Source organism: Pongo abelii, chromosome 1 (genome assembly GCF_028885655.2).
Source record: "Pongo abelii isolate AG06213 chromosome 1, NHGRI_mPonAbe1-v2.0_pri, whole genome shotgun sequence".
In the NCBI taxonomy this organism is placed as follows: domain Eukaryota; kingdom Metazoa; phylum Chordata; class Mammalia; order Primates; family Hominidae; genus Pongo; species Pongo abelii.
In genome coordinates this window covers 205,166,154-205,188,428 of record NC_071985.2, presented here as the reverse complement: position 1 = coordinate 205,188,428, position 22,275 = coordinate 205,166,154, and the positions used below count along the sequence as shown (strand labels likewise).

The following is a 22,275-nucleotide window of genomic DNA, read 5'->3' as shown; positions in this document are numbered from 1 at the left end:
TCTATTTGTGTTTTACATTAGGACACAAAATCTTCTCAGTATTTTGGTAGTTACGTACTATCATAATGATTCCATTGTAGCACCTCTGTGGCCCTTGCTTTGCTTTCTTTTTTGAGAGTCTCGCTCTGTCGCCCAGGCTGGAGTGCAGTGGCGTGATCTCAGCTCACTGCAACTCCATCTCCTGGATTCAAGCAGTTTTCCAGCCTCAGCCTCCCGAGGAGGTGGGATTACAAGCATCTGCCACCACACCTGGCTAATTTTTGTATTTTTAGTAGAGATGGGGTTTCACCATGTTGGCCAGGCTGGTCTCGAACTCCTGACCTCAAGTGATCCACCCACCTCAGCCTCCCAAAGTGCTGGGATTATAGGCGTGAGCCACCATGCCTGGCCTGGCCCTTGCTTTTTTGATAACAGCTGTTCCACTTTCCATGGCCTTTCTTTTCACCTTTCTTGCTCACTCATCATAAACCACATACATTACTCATTTCTTGTTTTTCACCTTCAGTCTCTTTTGCCCTACACTCATGGCAACCTCTGCCTCCTGGGTTCAAGCAATTCTCCTTCCTCAGCCTCCCGAGTAGCTGGAATTGTAGGCATGCATCACCACACCCAGCTAATTTTTGTATTTTTAATAGAGACAGGGTTTCACCATGTTGGCCAGGCTGGTCTCAAACTCCTGAGCCCAAGTGATCCACCTGCCTTGGCCTTCCAAAGTTCTGGGATTACAGGCATGAGCCACCACGCCCGATGATCTTTTGCCCTATACTTTCTATTAGCTCCTAATCCAAGTTGTTTTTAGCCTACAAGTTCACAGGCCCAATTAATAAACGAGTTGCAGCCATTGGACAAGATGCCATTCTGCCAACCAGATAAATGACCTAAGCTTTATTCTGTATCTAAAAACAGGCATGGGCCTCATGCTGGCTTATAGATCTGCATTTTAGGCCAGAAGTAGTGTTTGAACCTTGAAGTCCTCTTCATACTTAAAGGGGACTTTTTGCTGGCCTGGCGCGGTGGCTCACGCTGTAATCCCAACACTTTGGGAGGCCGGTGTGGGAGGATCCCTTGAACTCAGTAGTTCCAGACCAGCCTGAGCAACATAGTGAGACCTCACCTCTATAAAAAATTTTTTAAATTAGCCAGGTATGATAGTGCAGGCCTGTAGTCCTAGCTACTTGAGCCCAAAAGATGGAGGATGGCTTGAGCCCAGAAGATTGAAGGCTGCAGTAAGTATTGATTGCACCGCTGCACTCCAGCCTGGGTGACAGAGTGAGACCCTGTTTTTAAAAAAAAAAAAAAAAAAAAAAAAAAAAAAAGGTGGCTTTTGGCTTGATTATAGTGCTAACTTGACTGTACTGTAAAATATTTAATTGACTTTAATTGATTTTCTGGGTTTAGGGAGAACATTCAATAATGTTAAAGCCCCATAGTACTACTCCAATTCATTAACATTGCAGAACACTCTATATTTAATATAAGAAATGATACTGCAAAGTAGACATCCCTGATTAAGTAACTTGAGATAACTGATCACTTTTGCATGTATTTCACTAGTGTGTGCTGAGTAGAAACTAATTAACACTGTCCTAAACTTTTATTATGTTGTTTTCACAAAGAGCAGCCTTTGTTGACTTTGAAATCATTGCTTCAGTATTCTAGAAAATCTTGTTTTTGTTAAACATGGGCAGTAACTTACTATTTTTGTATAGTTGTTGCCATCTTACCCCCACCCTGTTTTAAAAATAAAAAGTAGTTGTCAGATTACTTTGGCTTTAGAAGTACCTTTTCACTTGCCTTAGAATCTTCATTACTTTGAGCCCACACTCCACCTCTTATTGGAACTTCATGAAGAATGATGTTGGATTTCACTCTGTCACACAGGCTAGAGCACAGTGGTCTGATCATGGCTTACTGTCCCCTTGACCTCCTGGGTTCAAACAGTCCTCCCACCTCAGCCTCCCAGGTAGCTGGGACTAGGCATGTGCCTCCACACCCAGCTAGTTTTTTTACTTTTTTGTAGAGACAGGGTCTTACTATGTTTCACAGGCTGATCTCAAACTCTTGGGCTCAATGATCCTCCCGCCTCAGCCTCCCAAATTGTTGGGATTACAGGCATGAGCACCACGGTGCCCAGCCCATAACCATTTCTTTTTTTTTTTTTGAGATGGAGTCTGTTTCCTCAGCCTCCCGAGTAGCTGGGATTACAGGCACCTGCCACCACGCCCGAATAATTTTTGTATTTTAGTAGAGACGGGGTTTCACCATGTTGGCCAGGCTGGTCTCAAACTCCTGACCTCAGATGATCCACCCGCCTCGGCCTCCCAGGGTGTTGGGATTACAGGCGTGAGCCACTACACCTGGCCCCCCATAACCATTTCTTATGTGAATCTGTTCTCCCGCCAGACCAAACTAGTTGCCAGTGCCCCAAACATGTTGAATAACTTCACACCTTTATACATGCTATCCTTCTTCCAAACACTGTCTTTATTCAGTGTGGTAGGCTCCTACTCCTTCAAGATCCAGTTCAAAGCAAGGCATGGTGGTGTGTGCCATAGTCCCATCTACTGGGGAGTCTGAGAGAGGAGGACTGCTTGAGCCCAGGAGTTCAAGGCCCATTCTGATAACATAGCAAGACCATCTCAACTCCAGCTCAGATACTTTCTGTGATGCCTTCCTAACTCTGTTCTTACTCCAGGAAAATGATTTCTTCTTCATTCCTACAAAGTACTTCACTAAGTAGAGCTCTTGACATTTAACATTGTAGTTACTTATATGTAATAAGTTTGCCCTATTCATTTGTCTTTTTTTTTCTTTCTTTGAGATGGAAGTTTTGCTTTGCTGCCCAGGCTGGAGTGCAATGACACAATCTTGGCTTACTGCCTCTGCCTCCTGGGTGTAGTTGATTCTCCTGCCTCAGCCTCCCGAATAGCTGGGATTACAGGCGCCTGCCACCATGCCTGGCTAATTTTTGTATTTTTAGTAGAGACAAGGTTTTACCATATTAGCCAGGCTGGTCTCGAACTCTTGACCTCAGGTGATCCACCTGCCTCAGCCTCCCAAAGTGCTGAGATTACAGGTGTGAGACACTGCGCCCGGCTTTTATTTGTCTTATTCATATAACAATGTACTTGGCACATAATAGGCTATCAAACATGTATTGGAAAAAGAAATTACTTATTTCTGTTTAAGCATCCAGATAATCTAGATCTCAATAATAAACTAAAACAGGAAGACGGGGGAAAGAAGACAAGAAAGGTTGGAAATCACCAACCCTGGGCTGGGCACGGTGGCTCACGCCTGTAATCCTAGCACTTTGGGAGGCCGAGGCAGGTGGATCATGAGGTTAGGAGACCGAGATCATCCTGGCTAACACGGTGAAACCCCGTCTCCACTAAAAAATACAAAAAAATTAGCCGGGCGTGGTGGCAGGCGTCTAGTCCCAGATACTCGGGAGGCTGAGGTAGGAGAATGGCGTGAACCCGGGAGGCAGAGGCTGCAGTGAGCCAAGATCATGCCACTGCACTCCAGCCTGGTCTGTGAGACCCTGTCTCAAATCACCAACTCTGGCCAGGCGCAGTGGTTCATGCCATTCATCCTAGCACTTTGGGAGACCAAGGCGGGCTGATTGCTTGAGCCCAGGAGTTCAAGACCAGCCTGGGCAACATGGTGAGACCCTGTCTCAATTTAAAAAAGAGAGAGAAAGAAAAAAAGAAATTACTAACTCTTCTTTCTATCTGTTCATGCCAACTTCATCACTTTGTACTCTTCTTTCACCTTGCAGGTGGTGAGGATCCAGGAAAGCCAAGCCATGCCATGTTAAAGAATGGCCATACCACCCCCATAGGGAATGCCGGATCATCTAGTCCAGTCCAAGTAGAGGAAGAGCCAGTAAGATTAGCAAGTCTTAGGAAAGCTATTCCAGAAGAGGACCTAAAGAAACGACTAGGTAAGAAACTCTGGATTTTTGAGTTTAAGAGCCAAGGGCCAGTTATTTTCCTTACATAAGGGGTTTGCAAGAGAATGGGGAAAAGTGAAATCTAGAGAGAATTACATTCTCCTTTAGCAATACCTTAACTAGCAACTTCAAGGGGAATTTCCTCCCCCACCCCGCTTTTATTCACAAAATACCTAAATTTGTGATCCTCAAGAAGGGAAGAGGATGTTAAGTATCAGATACCTATAGGATTTTTTCCAGCTACACATTCCACTTCTTTCACCCAAGGAATTTTGTTGCGGCTCTCCTCCAGTAGCCTGGCCCTTGTATGAAGAATCACTACCACAATGAGCATCTCTTAGTGAGCCTTTCTTACTGACATTTCTTAAGTATGGGGAGGTTGGGAGGCATTGAGAACGGTAACCTATAAGCTAATCTATAAATTAATTGGTGAAATTGGCCATAGATTCATAGATGTGTTAGCTTTTTCAGTCTCTCTTGTTACTCTCTCTTCCCTTTTTATATCATACATGTTATTACACAGGCTCAACTGGAAGCCAGCCTAATTCTGAAGCAGAGTCTGTTCCTGAGAATGTACCCAAACCACCTTTACTTCCTCCCAAAAGACCCTTGTCTTCTTCTCATGAAGCAAGTGAAGGGCAAGCAAAGGATGCCACTTCTTCTGGCGGCACAGCAAGGTTCATCATCTCCACCTCCATCACCACAGCACCCGCTGCCACCACTGCTGCCACAAGCCTTGCAAAGACTGTTAATCTCTCTGTCACCCCTTCCCCAGCACCCAGGACTCTGCCTGCTGCTCCTGCCAGCACTAACACTACTGCTACCCCAAGCCTCACTCATATGGTCCCTGCCAAGCAGCCCCCTATCCCTCCCCCTAAACCAGCTCACAGAAATAGCAACCCTGTCATTGGTAAGTAAGTCTTTAGGCTTCCAGTGTTTTGGGTTTGGTTTGATGTTGGATGGTTATTTTATTTGATAACTGGTACAACAGTGATTTGGTCTGTGAGAATTTTCCATATCTTGTCCCTTTGAATGACCTCAATATGGAGAAAAGTCTTAGGTTAAGAAAAAACAGGCCGGGTGCGGTGGCTCACACCTGTAATCCCAGCACTTTGGGAGGCCGAGGTGGGTGGATCACAAGGTCAGGAGATCGAGACCATCCTGGCAACATGGTGAAACCCTGTCTCTACTAAAAATTAAAAAAATTAGCCAGGTATGGTGGCACGTGCCTGTAGTCCCAGCTACTTGGGAGGCTGAGGCAAGAGAATTGCTTGAACCCAGGAGGCAGAGGTTGCAGTGAGCTGAGATTGTGCCACTGCACTCCAGCCTAGGTGACAGAAAGAGACTCTCAAAAAAACAAAAACAAACAAAAAAGGTCATGTAACTGAGGCAGATGGCCATAAATGTAAACATCACTAAGATTAGATTTAAGTTTGGGGGGTTTTAACCTATTTTTTAATCTAATATTTAATCTGTTTTTCTAAAACAATGATTCCAAAACACTATACATATTTTTGTGTGTGTGTGTGTGTGTATGTGTGTGTGTGTGATTGGACTGGATATGTGAAGACCATAACAGATTCCACCTGCATGGAATTATCTGTGGCACTTGCTGAAAAATTAGAATAATGCCTCAGCTCACGAGGGGCAAGGCAAACTTTTCAAATGAAAATTTTTTAATCTACTTAAAACTACCTATGCCTTCCATAAGCATAAATGAGTCTAGTAGATAAAAGGATGATTCGGTAGATGCCAGTGGAATTTGGGATTCAGTGCCTGGCATAGTTATCTTCATAGGGAACTGCAGAAGCTATTACTTAAATTGTTCTGATAAAATCATGTTTTATCTTGGGAGAATTAAGAATGCTATTCTTATGTTAAAATAAGTGATGGTAGAGAAAGCAGGGAACATAATCAGTAAAATTTGTATGGGTTTAGTAAATTTTTTGCATTTACCCAAAGTTCTATTTAAGTCTACTTTCTTTATATAAATGCACAATTTCTTAGAAGAATTTTCAAGAAAGGGAGAGGAAAGCTAATGAGTGCTTCAAAGCTAATAAAAATATAGTTTTTTCAGGAAAAATCATACTAGGCTTAGTATTACTTAAAGTTGTTGTTCACAATTGAATGAATGAATAAAAACTATACTCATTAAATATTTAATATCACCATGTTGGGTGGAGTGATTCAAACCTTGAAAAACAGGCTTAAAATATTTTATGAGTATTACAGTTTGGAGTAGCTTGATGAAAACAGGATGAAGTTGTTATTACCACCACTTTGGATGGATAGTGTCATGTTGACTTATCTGTGAGGAACTTGGGGAGCTTTCACATACTTATTTTCAAAACTACCTTGTGCTACAGGAAACCAATTTTATCTTTTCCATAGGTAGGGCAATTAGAACATGAAGACATTGTGACTCATTCAAGGTTGTAGGCTGGGCGCAGTGGCTCATGCCTGTAATCCCAGCACTTTGGGAGGCGGAGGCGGGTGGATCACCTGAGGTCAGGAGTTCAAGACCAGCCTGGCCAACATGGTGAAACGCCATCTCTACTAAAAATACAAAAAATTAGCCGTGCATGGTGGCAGGCACCTGTAATCCCAGCTACTCGGGAGGCTGAAGCAGGAGAATTGTTTGAACGCGGGAAGCAGACGTTGCAGTGAGCTGAGATTGTGCCACTGCACTCCAGCCTGGGCAACAAGAGCGAAACTCCATCTCAAAAAAAAAGAAAAAGGTTGTAGTTAGTGAAAGATAGAAACTGAACATAGGCTTTTCAACTCTCAGGTCCAGACATCTGTTCCTTACAGTAGTGTTTGCAAACTGGTGTTCTCCTCAGGATCACCTAGAAAGCTTATGATAACAGACTGCTGGACACTACCCATAGAGTTTCTGATTTTAGTAAGCCTGGGATGGGCTTGAGAATTTGCCTTTCTAATAGGTTCCCAGATGACACTGATGCTGCTCTCCAGGGAGCACACATTAAGAGCCTCTGCTCTAGACCAGTGGCATACCACCCTTTTCAAGTTAAGGCAACATATAAAATGATAATTTGTGTATGATACCCTGGACTAAACTGCAGAGCTCATTCTTAGCTTGAGGTAAATAGCCCAAAACAATAGACCTTGTAACTGAGGAATCAGTATTAGTCCATGAGGGGTCCTCAACAAAAGAAGAAAAATAGAACAGTTCACAGAGCATTTCTTAGAGCTAAATAGATTTAATTTAAAGGACTCTCTTTTATTCTAAAATTACAACCTTCCTAATCCTTTGGTGTTAAAATGCCATTTCTTTCACAAAAGGATTATGATCATAAATGGTTTACTTAATATCAAGCCTTATTTGGAAATCTTAGAAAATGACAACCTCAAAAAAAAACTAGAAAAAAAACCCAACAATCTGAGGTTGATCAAGATTTTTGTTATTGTTTTGGTCACTGAAATCCAAAAGTTTGGAAATCATTGCTTCAGAAGTACTACTGTCTTCTCATCGGTATAACATGGAGTATTAGGACTAAGGAAAAACCACCAGCAATAGCTGAACAGGTGAAAGGGAATTATTACCCATCCCAGAAACACTCTGGAATTTTTCCACAGAACTACAGCCAGATGCTGTTGTCAGGGTATATGTACCAGAATTTACTTCCTTAACATATATGCCTTCCTCAAATTACCAAATATAATTTATTTTATTAATTCAAAAGTAAAAATATTCATTTATGGTCTCATCAGGAATGACTTTTGTTGTAGATGGAATAGCTAACAGCTATTTTTAGAGAATCAGCAAAAATCCAATCTTGCCAAAAATATCTCTTTCACTGCTCCTAAAATTCACATTTTTAGAATCTTTTTGTGTATGTATGCAGTGTTTTTCTAGAAAGCCTTTTTTAAAATTTATTTATGGGGCCAGGCATGGTGGCTCACGCCTGTAATCCCAGCACTTTGGGAGGCCAAGGTGGGCAGATCGCTTGAAGCCCAGAGTTTGAGACCAGCCTGGGCAACATGGTGAAACCCCATCTCTACTAAAAATACAAAAAATGATCTGAGTATGGTGGTGCATGCCTATAATCCCAGCTACTCAGGAAGCTGAGGCAGGAGAATCACTTGAACCCGGGAAGTGGCGGTTGCAGTGAGCCAAAATTGCACGACTGTACTCCAACCTAGGCAACAGAGCGAGACTCTGTCCCAAAAAAAAAAAATATTATTTATGATGAGAGACATTAAAACATTACAAAATTAGGCCAGGCACAGTGGCTCATGCCTATAATCCCAGCATTTGGGGAGGCCAAGGTGGGAAGATCACTTGAGGCCAGGAGTTCAAGACCAGCCTGAGCAACGTAGCAAGACCCCATCTCTATAAAATATTTAAAAATTAGCTGGGCATGGTGACATGTGCCTGTAATTCTAGCTACTTGGGAGATTGAGGTAAGAGGATTGGGTAAGCACAGGAGTTCAAGGCTGCAGTGAGTTATGATTGCACCACTGCCCTCTAGCCTGGGTAACAGAGCAACATCCTGTCTCTAAAAAAAAAGAAAAGGCTAGGTACAGTGGCTGACACCTGTAGTACCAACACTTTGGGAGGCTGAGGCAGGTAGATTACCTGAGCCCAGGAGTTTGAGACCAGCCTAGGCAACATGGAGAAACCCATCTCTACAAAAAATACCCCCCAAAAAATTAGCCGGGCATGGTGGCACATGCCTATGGTCCCAGCTACTTGGGAGGCTGAGGTGGGAGGATCACCTGAGCTCAGGGAGGTCAAAACTGCAGTGAGCCGTGACTGCGCCACTGCACTCCAGCGACACAGTGTGAGACCCTGTCTAAAATAAATTAATTTAATTTAAAAATAAAAATAAATTTAAAAAGAAAAGAGGCTGGGTGTGGTGGCTCACATCCATAATCCCAGCACTTTGGGAGGCTGAGGTAGGTGTGTCACTGGAGCCCAGGAGCTCAAGACCAGCCTGGGCAGCATAGCGAGACCTTGTCTCTACTAAAAATTAAAAAAATTAGTCAGGCATAATGGCATGGGCCTGTAGTCCTAGCTACTTGGGAGGCTGTAGCAAGAGGATCACTTGAACCCAGGAGATTGAGGCTGCAGTGAGGTATTGTTCATGCCACTGCACTCCAGTCTGGGCAACAGAGGGAGAGCTTGTCTCAAAAGAAAAAAAAAAAAAGAATTATAAAATTAGCTAGCCTTGGCTGGGCACAGCGGCACATGCCTGTAATCCCAGCACTTTGGGAGGCTGAGGCGGGTGGATCACCTGGGGTCGGGAGTTCAAGACCAGCCTGACCAACATGGAGAAACCCCATCTCTACTAAAAATACAAAAAATTAGCCAGGCGTGGTGGCACATGCCTGTAATCCCAGCTACTTAGGAGGCTGAGGTAGGAGAATCACTTGAACCCGGGAGGTGGAGGTTGCGATTAGCCGAGATGGCACCCTTGCACTCCAGCCTGGGCAACAAGAGCAAAACTCCGTCTCAAAAAAAGAAAAAAATAATTAGCTAGCCTTTTACTTTGAACATCTCCAATTTTTGGGATTTAGGACAAATACAGTTTTATTTAAGGGAAGTTTTTGAGACTGTTTGAGAATACTGAGTGGGATGAAACTAAAGGGTTTGAGTAGAAAGTTAGAGGTTGGTGATCAAAAGAACTACTTTTTTTTTTTTTTTTCTGTCAGCAGGGAAAAAATAACTACTCTTTAATTACTTTACCAGTTTTGCTCCTGTGTGATCTGATGATCCACTTCTTACAGGTCATCTGGAGCCCTCCAAAGGGACTTTGCTGAAACAACACCAACACCTTTGCTGAGTCATTGTGGGCTTTGGTGAAACCATAGCAATATATACTGTCATGATACAGGGTGAAGGCTTCTCATCTAATAAACATACATTGAGGGTCCACTAGATGCCTGTGGATGATATGTTGATGGAGACAAGGTTGCCCTGCCATCAAGGAGCCCATCATGTAGTGGAGAGTGAACATGGGAAGCTGAGGTGCAAAGGGAACATAAGAGGTGTGCATACCAATAAAAATTAGAGACAGTAGGCCGGGCGCGGTGGCTCACGCCTGTAATCCCAGCACTTTGGGAGGCCGAGGCGGGCGGATCACGAGGTCAGGAGATCGAGACCATCCTGGCTAACATGATGAAACCCCGTCTCTACTAAAAATACACAAAAAATTAGCCGGGTGTGGTGGTGGGCGCCTGTAGTCCCAGCTACTTGGGAGGCTGAGGCAGGCAAATGGCGTGAACCCGGGAGGCAGAGCTAGCAGTGAGCCGAGATGGCACCACTGCACTCCAGCCTGGGCGACAAAAAGACTCCGTCTCAAAAAAAAAAAAAATTAGAGACAGTAGGATGCAGTCAAATAGTCAGAGACTTGGATACCAGCTGAGTCCATGCCAGTTTGTAGTATGATCTTGGGCAAAGTCACCTAGCTTCTGTGGCCTCGCTTTTTCCTTCTGAAAAATGGTAAAGATGCTATCTTGTTTCCCCTGTCACCTCAGGTGGTATAAGGAGAATATGACTTCAAGGACAAAAAACACTTTGATTTCTTCAAAGGACTTTGCAATTGCTATAAAAATTCAAGATGTCAGTAATGATAGTTTTATAACACAGAGCTAAGATATCTAGATATTATTATCAGGATATGGTAACAATACCCACTAATACTTATTGTATGGTATCTGAATGTTTAAATTTTTTAATGGAGTACTGTTATACAAAATAACTTTTTTTTTTTTTGAGTCAGAGTCTTGTACTGTCCAGCCTGGAGTGCAGTGGCGTGACCTTGGCTCACTGCAGCCTCCGCCTCCCAGGTTCAAGAGATTCTCGTGCCTCAGCCTCTCCCGAGTATCTGGGATTACAGGTGCCTGCCGCCACACCTAGCTAATTTTTGTATTTTTTTATTTTTTTTTTTTTAGTAGAGACAGAGTTTCACCATGTTGGCCAGGCTGGTCTCGAGCTCCTGACCTCAAGTAATCTGCCCACCTCGGCCTCCCAAAGTATTGGGATTACAGGTGTGAGCCACCCTGCCCAGCCACAAGATAACTTTTTATCAGATTTTTTTTTGTCTCTATTCATATTAACTACACCAAGATCAAGTTACAAAAAGTTGTCAGCCGGGTGCCATCACTCACGCCTGTAATCCCAACACTTTGAGAGGCCAAGGCAGGTGGATCATTTGAGGTCAGGAGTTCGAGACCAGCCTGGCCAACATGGTGAAAGCCCACCTCTACTAAAAATACAAAAATTAGCCAGGCCGTAGTGGCATGCGCCTGTAATCTCAGCTACTTGGTAGACTGAGGCAGGAGTATCGCTTGAGCCTGGGAGGCAGAGGTTGCGGTAAGCCGAGATTGCGCCACTGCACTCCAGTCTGGGCGAGAGAGTGAGACCCTGTCTCAAAAAAAAAAAAAAATTGTCATATCTGTTGCCATAGCAATGGAGTAAGCTACTCATCAGTCTTCCTACACCTCTGTACATTTATTAGGCCTTCTATTTGAATAAATATAAACTTCATTTCAGGATAAAATATATAGGGAATGGCAAAACTATGAAATTATTTAACTTGCTTGAAAGATTAAAACTGAACTCAACTTTAATTCTAGGCCCTGGGCCGGCCATTCAAAGCATTGGAAAGTCGTGAAATTGATGTGTTGCTCTCTCTTTTCCAGCTGAACTGTCCCAAGCAATAAACAGTGGTACATTGTTATCAAAACCGTCCCCACCCTTACCACCTAAGAGAGGCATTCCATCGACCTCAGTACCCACCTTGGAGTCTGCTGCTGCCATCACCACAAAAACACCGAGTGATGAAAGAGAGAAGAGCACGTGTTCTATGGGCTCAGAACTTCTACCAATGATCTCACCTCGCTCTCCATCCCCCCCACTGCCTACTCATATACCTCCAGAGCCTCCACGCACCCCTCCATTCCCTGCTAAGACTTTTCAAGTTGTGCCAGAAATTCAGTTTCCACCATCCTTAGATCTACACCAGGAGATTCCCCAGCAGGAAGATCAGAAAAAGGAAGTCCCCAAGAGGATATTGGACCAGAACTTTGGGGAGCCCCATATACCCTCTAGGCTGCCTCCACTCCCACTGCATATTCGAATCCAGCAGGCCCTCACCAGCCCACTTCCCGTGACTCCTACTTTGGAGGGTTCTCACAGAGCTCATTCGTTGCTTTTTGAAAACAGTGACAGCTTTTCTGAGGATAGCAGTACGCTGGGTCGGACCAGGTCTCTTCCCATCACTATTGAAATGCTGAAAGTGTAAGTGCCTTTAAAGCTTGCCTTTTATTTCTCCTTTACTCTAGATAGCCCTGCTTGGATAAAATTACTTATAAAAAGAAAATGTGGGCTACGCATGGTGGCCCACACCTGTAAGCCCAGCACTTTGGGAGGCTGAGGCGAATGGATCGATCACCTGAGGTCAGGAGTTCAAGACCAGCCTGGCCAATATAGTAAAACCCTGTCTCGATGAAAATAACAAAAATTGGCCAGGTGTGGTGGCACATACCTGCAATCCCAGCTATTCAGGAGGCTGAGGCAGAAGAATCGCTTTAACCGGGAGGTGGAGGTTGCAGTGAGCCAAGACTGCCACTGTACTCCAGCCTGGGCGACAGAGCGAGACTCTGTCTCACAGAAAAAAAGAAAATGTGAATAAATTTTTTTTTTTTCCGAGATGGAGTCCTGCTCTGTCGCCCAGGCTGGAGTGCAGTGGCATGATCTCCGCTCACTGTAACCTCTGCCGCCCAGGTTCAAGCGATTCTCCTGCCTCGGCCTCCCGAATAGCTGAGACTACAGGCATGTGCCACCACATCCGGCTGATTTTTGTATTTTTAGTGGAGATGGGGTTTCACCATGTTGGCCAGGCTGGTCTCAAACTCTTGATCTCAGGTGATCCACCTGCATCGGTCTCACAAAGTGCTGGGATTGCAAGTGTGAGCCACTGCGCCCAGCATTATGAATAAATTTAAAGTACAAAGAATACTCTGCCAAAAGGATAAGTTATAGAATTTGGACTCTTTCTTTTTTTAATCTTATCTTAAAACTTTATTTTTATTCATTTATTTATTTATGTCTGAGACAGGTTCTCACTCTCTCACCCAAGCTGGAGTCAGTGGTGCAGTCTTGGCTCACTGCAACCTCCATCTCCTGGACTCAAGCAATTCTCCCTCCTCAGCCTCCCAAGTAACTGTGACTACAGGCGCATGCCATCACACCCAGCTAATTTTTATATTTTTTGTTAGAGATGGGGTTTTGCCATGTTGCCCAGGCTCGTCCTGAACTCCTGGGCTCAAGCAGTCTGCCTGCCTCAGCCTCCCAGAATGCTGGGATCATGGGTGTGAGCCACTGCCCCTGGCCAAATTTTGACTTTTTACTCTCGTGATTTTTTTTTTTCATGGAGATTTTTGTGATGACACAAAATTTACAAAATTATGTACATGAAAAATTACAACCGCTAGTTTTATATACTACAGGGAAGGCATTGTATAATGTTGTGCTTAAGAGCATTCACCTTGGAGTGAGATAGCCCTGGGTTCAAATTGCAGCACTACTACTCTTAGCTTATAGTAGTGTTAAGTTACTTAAGCCTTCTGCTCTTTAGTTATATCATCTCTAAATGGGAATAATATTTACTCTGTAGGCTTGTGAGAATGACATTAGACAAATTCTGGAAAGCACCAGTGCCTAATAAGTGGTAAAGCTGGGATCTGAACCCTTAGATTAATACCTGCTAAAAAGTTTCTTAGCAAGATTGTTAAAGTTAAGGGAGAGAATTAATTATAAGTTTCTTCATTAATAGATTTTTTGTATTTATGGTTATTTCAGTCCTTTGTCTTTTTTTTTTTTTTTTGAGATGGAATCTCACTCTTGTCACCCAGGCTGGAGTGTAGTGGCACAATCTCGGTTCACTTCAACCTCTGCCTCCTGGGTTCAAGAGATTCTCCTGCCTCAGCCTCTCAAGTAGCTGGGATTACAGGCACTGCCACCATGCCCAGCTAATTTTTGTATTTTTAGTAGACACAGGGTTTCACTATGTTGGCCAGGCTGGTCTCAAACTCCTGACCTCAGGTGAATTTGCCCACCTCCATCTCCCAAAGTGCTGATTACAGGCATGAGATTACAGGCATGAGATTACAGGCATGAGCCACCACGCCCAGTCTTTATTTCAGTCCTTTGTCTTAAAAGTCAGTTATCCTCTTTGTTTCTAAAAAGAAAATATAATTATGTTAATTTGTTAGTCCAGACGATGAAGAAGAGGAGGAGCAAATCTGTCCATCCACATTCAGTGAAGAAATGACACCTACCTCAGTCATTCCTAAATTACCACAGTGTCTACGGGAGGAAGAAGAGAAGGAGAGCGACTCTGATTCAGAAGGTCCCATTCAGTACCGAGATGAAGAAGATGAAGATGAAAGCTATCAGAGTAAGAAAGGGAGGGAAAAGCAAAACAGAGAATTATTTTCCAGATAAAGCTATTTGCTGATCTTAGCAAGTGTCAAAAGAGATATGGGAACAGGTACCTTCTCCCATTAAGTCATCTGGCTAACTGATATTGGAAGCCACTGTGAAGGACTCCTTGTCCCTATTATCACCCCTCTGTTAAAACAAGCCAAGACAGGGATCCAAGTAGATTGAGTCACTCAGGTTTTAGGTTTTTCGTTTTAATTTTTTTTTTTTTGGACAAGGTTTTGCTCTGTCACCCAGCTGGAGTACAGTGGTGCAATCATAGCTCACTGTAGCCTTGAACTCCTGGGCTTAAGTGATCCTTACACCTCAACCTCCCAAATAGCTAGGACTACAGATGTGTGCCACAACTGGTTAGGTTTCTTTGATTTTTTTTTGTTTTTTTGTTTTTGTAGAGACAGGGTCTCCTTATGTTGCCTAGCCTGTTCTTTTTTTTTTTTTTTTTTTGAGACGGAGTTTTGCTCTTGTTGCCCAGGCTGGAGTGCAATGGCACGATCTCGGCTCACCTTAACCTCCACCTGCCAGGTTCAAGCAATTCTCCTGCCTCAGCCTCCCAAGTAGCTGGGATTACAGGCATGTGCCACCATACCTGGCTAATTTTGTATTTTTAGTAGAGATGGGGCTTCACCATGTTGGTCAGACTGGTCTCAAACTCCCGACCTCAGGTGATCTGCCTGCCTCGGCCTCCCAAAGTGCTGGGATTACAGGAGTCAGCCACCGCGCCTGGCCATAAAGGATTTTTTTTTTTTTTTTTTTAGACAGAGTCTTGCTCTGTCACCCAGACTGGAGTGCAGTGGCACGATCTCAGCTCACTGCAGCCTCCGCCTCCCAGGTTCAAGCAATTCTCCTGCCTCAGCCTCCCAAGTAGCTGGGATTACAGGCGCCTGCCACCAGGCCCAGCTAATTTTTTTTTATTTTTAGTAGAGGCGGGGCTTCACCTTGTTGGCCAGGCTGGTCTCGAACTCGACCTCGTGATCCGCCCACCTCCCAGAGTGCTGAGATTACAGGTGTGAGCCACTGTGCCTGGCTGCCCATGCTGTTATTGAACTCCTGACCTCATGTGATCCCCCTGCCTTGACCTCCCAAAGCTCTAGGATTACAGGCATGAGCCACAGTGCCTAGCCTATTTTTAATTTTTATAGATATATAATAGTAGTACATATTTATGGGGTACATGAGATATTTTGATATAAGCATGTGTGTATGGGTAATTAGGCTATCCACCTCAAGCACTTATCATTTGTTTGTATTGGGAATATTCCAAATCTACCTTTCTGGTTATCTTGAAATATACAATAAATTATTGTTAACTATAGTCACCCTATTGTGCCACCGAACACTAGATCTTATTCCTTTTTTTTGAGACAGTGTCTCACTCTGCAGGCTAGAGTGCAGTGGCACAATCTCAGCTCACTGGAACCTCCACTTCCTGGCTCAAGCGATGCTCCAACCTCAGCCTCCCAAGTAGCTGAGAACACAGGTGTGAGCCACCACGCCGAGCTCATTTTTGTATTTTTTTGTAGAGACAGGGTTTCACCATGTTGCCCAGGCTGGTCTCAAACTTGTGAGCTCAAAGTGATCTGCCCACCTCAGCTCCAAAGTGCTGCGATTACAGGCGTGAGCCACCAGGCCCGGCCTAGATCTTATTCCTTCTATCTAATTCTGGTTTTATACCCATTAACCAGTCTCTCTCCCCCATCCCCTCTACCCTTCCCTGCCTCTGGTAACCACCATTTTATTTATTACCTCCATGAGATCAACTTTTTTAGCTCTCACGTAAGAGTGAGAACATACAACATTTATCTTTCTGTGCCTGGCTTATTTCACTTAACATAATGTCCTCCAGTTCCATCCATTTTGTTGCAAATGACAGGATTTCTTTCTTTTTCATGGCAGAATAATATTCAGTTGTGTATATACACCACGTTTTCTTTATCCCTTCATTTATTGGTGGACATTTAGTCTGATTCCATATCTTGGGGTTTATAAATAGTACTGCAATAAGCATGACTGATTGATTTGCTGATTTCCTTTCTTTTGGATATGTACCCAACAGTGGGATTGCTGGATCATATGGTAGTTCTATTTTTTTTTTATAGATGGAGGCTCACTCTGTCACCAGGCAGGAGTGCAGTGGCACCATCTCAACTCACTGTAACCTCCGCCTCCCAGGTTCAAGTGATTCTCCTGCCTCAGCCTCCCAAGTAGCTGGGATTACAGGTGTGTACCACCATGCCCAGCTCATTTTAGTATTTTTTTTTTATTATTATTTTTTTTTTAGTGGAGACAGGGTTTCACCATATTGGCCAGGATGGTCTCGATCTCTTGACCTCATGATCCACCTGCCTTGGCCTCCCAAAGTGCTGGGATTACAGGCATGAGCCACCACGACTGGCCCAGTAGTTCTATTTTTAAGGGTGTTTTGTTTGTTTTGATTGGTTTTTTAAGTAGAGACGGAGTCTTGCTGTGTTGCTCAGACTGATCTGAAACTCCCAGCCTCAAGCAATCCTCCTGCCTTGGCCTCCCAATGTGCTGCATTACAAGCATGAGCCACCTCATTTGGCCTATTTTCAGTTTTTTGAGGAACCTCCATACTGTTTTCCACAATGGCTGTACTAATTTCAGGTTTTTGTTTGCTCCCAATTTTAAAACTATTCACCTAAGTGCCTCTAATCCCAGCACTTTGGGAGGCCAAGGCCGGTGAGGTCAGGAGCTTGAGACCAGCCTGGCCAACATGGTGAAACCCCATCTCTTCTAAAAATACAAAAAATTAGCCAGGCGTGGCTGGCCACGGTGGCTCACACCTATAATCCCAACACTTTGGGAGGCCGAGGCAGGTGGATCACCTGAGGTCAGGAGTTCGAGATCAGCCTGGCCAACGTGGTGAAACCCTGTCTCTACTAAAAATAAAAAATGGGCTGAGCATGGTAGCAGGTGCCTGTAATCCCAGCTACTCAGGAGGCTGAGGCAGGAGAATTGCTTGAACCCGGGAGACGGAGGTCACAGTGAGCCAAGACCACGCCACTACACTCCAGCCTGGGTCACAGAGCGAGACTGTCGCAAAAAAAAAAAAAAAAAAAAAAAAAGCCAGGCATGATGACAGGCACCTATAACCCCAGCTACTCAGGAGGCCGAGGCAGGAGAATTGCTTGAGCCTGGGAGGCGGAGGTTGCAGTGAGCCAAGATCATGCCACTGCACTCCAGCCTGGGTGACAGAGCAAGACTCCGTCTCAGAAAAAAAAAAAAAAAAAGGCCAGGCGTGGTGGCTCACACCTATAATCCCTGCACTTTGGGAGGCTGCGGCAGGTGGATCACCTGGGGTCAGGAGTTCAAACCAGCCTGGCCAACATAACGAAACCCCGTGTCTACTAAAAATACAAAAAATTAGCTGGGCGTGGTGACGCATGCCTATAATCCCAGCTACTCAGGAGGCTAAGGCAGGAGAATCACTTGAACCTGGGAGGCGGAGGTTGCAATGAGCCGAAATCGTGACACTGCACTCCAGCCTGGGCAACAAGAGCAAAAGCTCTGTCTCAAACAAACAAACAAACAAAAACCAACAACAATATGGAGTAGAGGAAAGGTGGCACATGGGCTAAGGTGAAGAGATAAAAGTGATGTTTTCCCTTTGGTCTAATGAACTTATTGCCACAGGGCAGAGAAAAATAAACATTTTCATACCCGCACATCTTTGCAAATAATTGAGTCCTGATTAATTAAAGTAGAAAGGCAGCTTTAAAAACAGACAGACTATGAGGTGTTAGTATGAAAGCCTTTATGTTTTAATTCAGAGGGCTGTCCCATGCTTAGATTCTCTCTCCTGTAGCAACTCTTACCAAGGAGGAAAAATGTAGAGGCCTGATAGAAGAGAAAAGATACCTTTTAACCATCTCAGTCCATCTGGCTAAAAAGATTTTTAGGTGTCCTTAGCTTTACCCCCACCTCAGTGTTTGGCTGGATCATTTGAGGCCAGGTGGGAACTGGGAATTAAATACTGTATTTGTTCAGACTCTTGCCTAGCTCCAGGTAAGGTTGAACCTTTGGCTTTAAGCCTCAAGTTCTACATTTTTTTCTTCCCTGTGTGCAAAGGTGCTCTCGCCAACAAAGTGAAGAGGAAAGACACACTGGCAATGAAGTTGAACCACAGACCCAGTGAACCAGAGTTGAACCTGAATTCTTGGCCTTGTAAAAGCAAGGAGGAGTGGAATGAAATACGGCACCAGATTGGAAACACACTGATCCGGTAGGCCTTTGCTTAGATTCGCTTGATTGATTTGGTTATGCCAGTATTTGTGTTAGATGTTGTTAGATGTGTTTTTTTGTGTGTGTATTTTGTTTCGTTTTCTGAGACAGAGTCTTGCCCTGTCACGCAGGCTGGAGTAGTGGCACGATCTCAGCTCACTGTAACCTCCACCTCCCAGGTTCAAGCAATTCTCATGCCTCAGTCTCCTGAGTAGCTGGCGTTATAGGCACCTGCCACCACGCCAGGCTAATTTTTGTATTCTTAGCAAAGACAGGGTTTCGCCATGTTGGCCAGGCTGGTCTCGAACTGTTGGCCTCAAGTGATCACCCACCTTGGCCTCCACAAGTGCTGGGATTACAGGCGTGAGCCCCTATACCTAGTCTATATGTTTACTTTGTTGTGGAGTATTCATTTATCTTTTTTAGTGTGATTTTTTTTTCTTTTCAGACAGGGTCTTGATCTGTCACCCAGGCTGGAGTGTAGTGGTTCAATCATAGCTCACCGCCTCCAACTCTTGGGTTCAAGGCACCCTCCCACCTCAGCCTCTTGACTAGCTGGGTCCTCAGGCATGCGCCACCATGCACTGCTAATTTTTGTAATTTTTTGTAGAGACAGGGTCTCTCTGTGTTTCCCAGGCTGGTCTCGAACTCATGGCCTCAAACATTCCTCCCACATTCCCCTCCAAAAGTCCTGGGATTATAGGTGTGAGCCACCACACCCATCACTTTGAGTATAATTTTTAAAAATACATATTGGGTTTTGCATGAAAGGAGAGAAGGTTAGCACTCCACTTGACAAGGATGGAAGGGGCCCTTTGGGCCTGACAACACACATACAAGGCATTGCCACCAACTACGTGGCATCTAACTATCTTTACAAAAAAAGAAAAAGAAAAGAAAAGAGGCTGGGTGTGGTGGCTCATGCCTGTAATCTTAGAACTTCGGGAGGCCGAGGTGGGCAGATGATCTAAGGTCAGGAGTTCAAGACCAGCCTGACCAATATGATGAAACCCCATCTCTACTAAAAATACAAAAATTAGCCAGGCATGGTGGCATGCGCCTATAGTCCCAGCTACTCGGGAGGCTGAGATAGGAGAATTGCTTGAACACAGGAAGCAGAGGCTGCAGTGAGCCGAGATCGCGCCACTGTACTGCAGCCTGGGCGACAGAGTGAGACTCCATCTGAAAAAAAAAAAAAGATAGAAAAGAAAAGAAACAAAAAAATATATATTGGACACAGTTGGGTATCCTCTAAGAATTTGGAAATTGAAGATGTAGCTGCCTATGAGAGCTTTATTTTATTTTATTTATTTTATTTTTGAGATGGAGCCTCGCTCTGTCACCCAGGCTGGAGTGCAATGGTGCAATCTCGGCTTACTGCAACCTCTGCCTCCCGGGTTCAAGTGCTTCTCCTGCCTCAGCCTCCCGAGTAGCTGGGACTACAAGCTCATACCACTACACCTGGCAAATTTTTGTATTTTTAGTGAAGATGGGGTTTCACCATGTTGGCCAGGCTGGTCTCGAACTCCTGACTCAGGTGATCTGCCCGCCTTGGCCTCAGAAAGTGCTGGGATTACAGGTGTGAGCCACCGCACCCGGCCAGCCTGTGAGAGCTTTAAACCATGAGACAGACATATGGTTTTGCAAAAGTTTCTACAGAAATCAGAATGGTTCCCAGAACAGAAAGGCTCCTCTGTCACTTTTTTTATCTGGTTGCTTAACCATAAGATGCCAACCCAATTAACAGTCACACCCATATTTGCATTATATCTGTTTCATATGTTCCATGTAACTGCCTCCTTTCAACGCGTTAGTATATTTTTCAAGTCAACTGGAACCAAAAGTATAGAGAAACTGAATGCAAGCCAGCTTTCTGCATATGTAACACCGTAAGAATCCAGGTTGTATAGACGGGTTTTTGTTTGACACAGATGTTTCTCCCAATAAAGAAAGGATAAGGAGCTGGAACTCGTGGCACAGTTCCCTACAAAATAATTAATTGATCATGTCTACTAATTAAAATTTCTTTTTCTGTACTATTGCAGATACCTGGTTTTGGCTGGGCAAGGTGGCTCACACCTATAATCCCAACATTTTGGGAGACTCACTTGAGGTGGGAGGATCACTTGAGCCCAGGAGTTTCAGACCAACCTGGGCAACATAGTGAGATCCCATCTGTACAAAAAATTTAAAAATTAGCTGGGCATGGTGGCACATACCTCTAGTCCAGCTATTCTGGAAGCTTAGGTAGAAGGATCACTTGAGCCCGAGAGATCAAGGCCGCAGTATGCTGTGATTGTACCACTGCACTCCACCCTGGGTGACAGAGCAAGACCCTGTCTCAAAAAAAAAAAAAAAGACACCTGGCTTTACTGTGTATGCTGTACCTCAGGGCAAGTTTTCCGTTTGTCTTCTAATAGACACTTTTTGGATCCAGAAATTGTTCTCTGCAATTTCTTTACTTAAACATAATTATCAGCCTGTATGACCTCTGTGGTCTGACTACTTTGAAATTAAGGGAGAAGTCTGGGCACGGTGGCTCACTCCTGTAATCCCAGCACTTTGGGAGGCTGAGGTGGGCGGATCACTTGAGCCCAGGAGTTCGAGGCAACATGACAAGACCCTGTCTCGACAAAAAAGCAAAAAACTTAGCCAGACGTGGTGGCACACGTTTATGGTCCCAGCTACTCAGGAGGCTGAGGCAGGGGGATTGCTTGAGCCCAGGAGGGTCAAGACCCAGGCGATCAAGGGGAGGTCAAGACTGCAGTGAGCTGTGCTCATGCCCCACTGCACTCCAGCCTAGTCATCAGAGCAAAACCTTGTCTCAAAAAAAAGTAAAGAAAGACATGTTTATTATATGGTAGTTTGAAAAATTACAAAAAAAAAGAGATAAATCATGGCCAAACGCGGTGGCTCACGCCTATATTCCCAGCACTTTGGGAGGCCGAGGCGGGTGGATCATGAGGTCAGGAGATCGAGACCATCCTGGCTAACACGATGAAACCCCGTCTCTACTAAAAATATAAAAAATTAGCTGGGTGTGGTGCTGGGCCTGTAGCCCAGCTACTCGGGAGGCTGAGGCAGGAGAATGGCATGAACCTGGGAGGCGGAGCTTGCAGTGAGCTGAGATGGCGCCACTGCACTCCAGCCTGGGTGACAGAGAGAGACTCCGTCTCAAAAAAAAAAAAGAGAGAGAGAGAGAGATAAATCAGCCATAATCCTATACCCTGTAAGCCAGGATTTGGCAAACTTTTTCTGTAAAGAACCAAATAGTAAATATTTTAGGATAGGGTGCAGTGGCTCATGCCTATAATCCCGGTACTTTGGGAGGCCAATGTGGAAGAATTGCTTGAGGCCAGGAGTTTGAGACCAGCCTGAGTAACATAGTAAGACTCTATCACTACAAAAATAAAAATAGGTCAGGCACAGTGGCTCACACCTGTAATCCCAGCACGTTTGAAGGCCGAGGCAGGTGGATCACATGAGATCAGGAGTTCCAGACCAGCCTGGCCAACATGGTGAAACCCCATCTACTAAAAATACAAAAATTAGCCAGGCGTGGTGGCGCCCACCTGTAATCCCAGCTACTCAGGACACTGAGGCAAGAGAA

The 22,275-nt window shown here is 44.5% G+C and overlaps 1 protein-coding gene and 1 pseudogene across 12 annotated transcripts in view; both read left to right on the top strand.

Moving 5' to 3' along the window:
- PHACTR4 (phosphatase and actin regulator 4) overlaps window positions 1-22,275 on the top strand; it is a 145,972-nt gene that overhangs the window by 104,051 nt on the left and 19,646 nt on the right. For 11 of the 12 annotated variants that reach the window (XM_054560277.2, XM_054560229.2, XM_024251833.3 and 8 more), the window contains 5 exons: window positions 3,782-3,946; window positions 4,479-4,865; window positions 11,624-12,221; window positions 14,198-14,382; window positions 18,513-18,666. In XM_054560277.2, coding sequence (XP_054416252.1) covers window positions 3,782-3,946; window positions 4,479-4,865; window positions 11,624-12,221; window positions 14,198-14,382; window positions 18,513-18,666 — 1,489 coding nt within the window. 12 annotated transcript variants of the gene reach the window in all.
- Window positions 19,423-19,541, top strand: LOC112131458 (U6atac minor spliceosomal RNA; annotated as a pseudogene).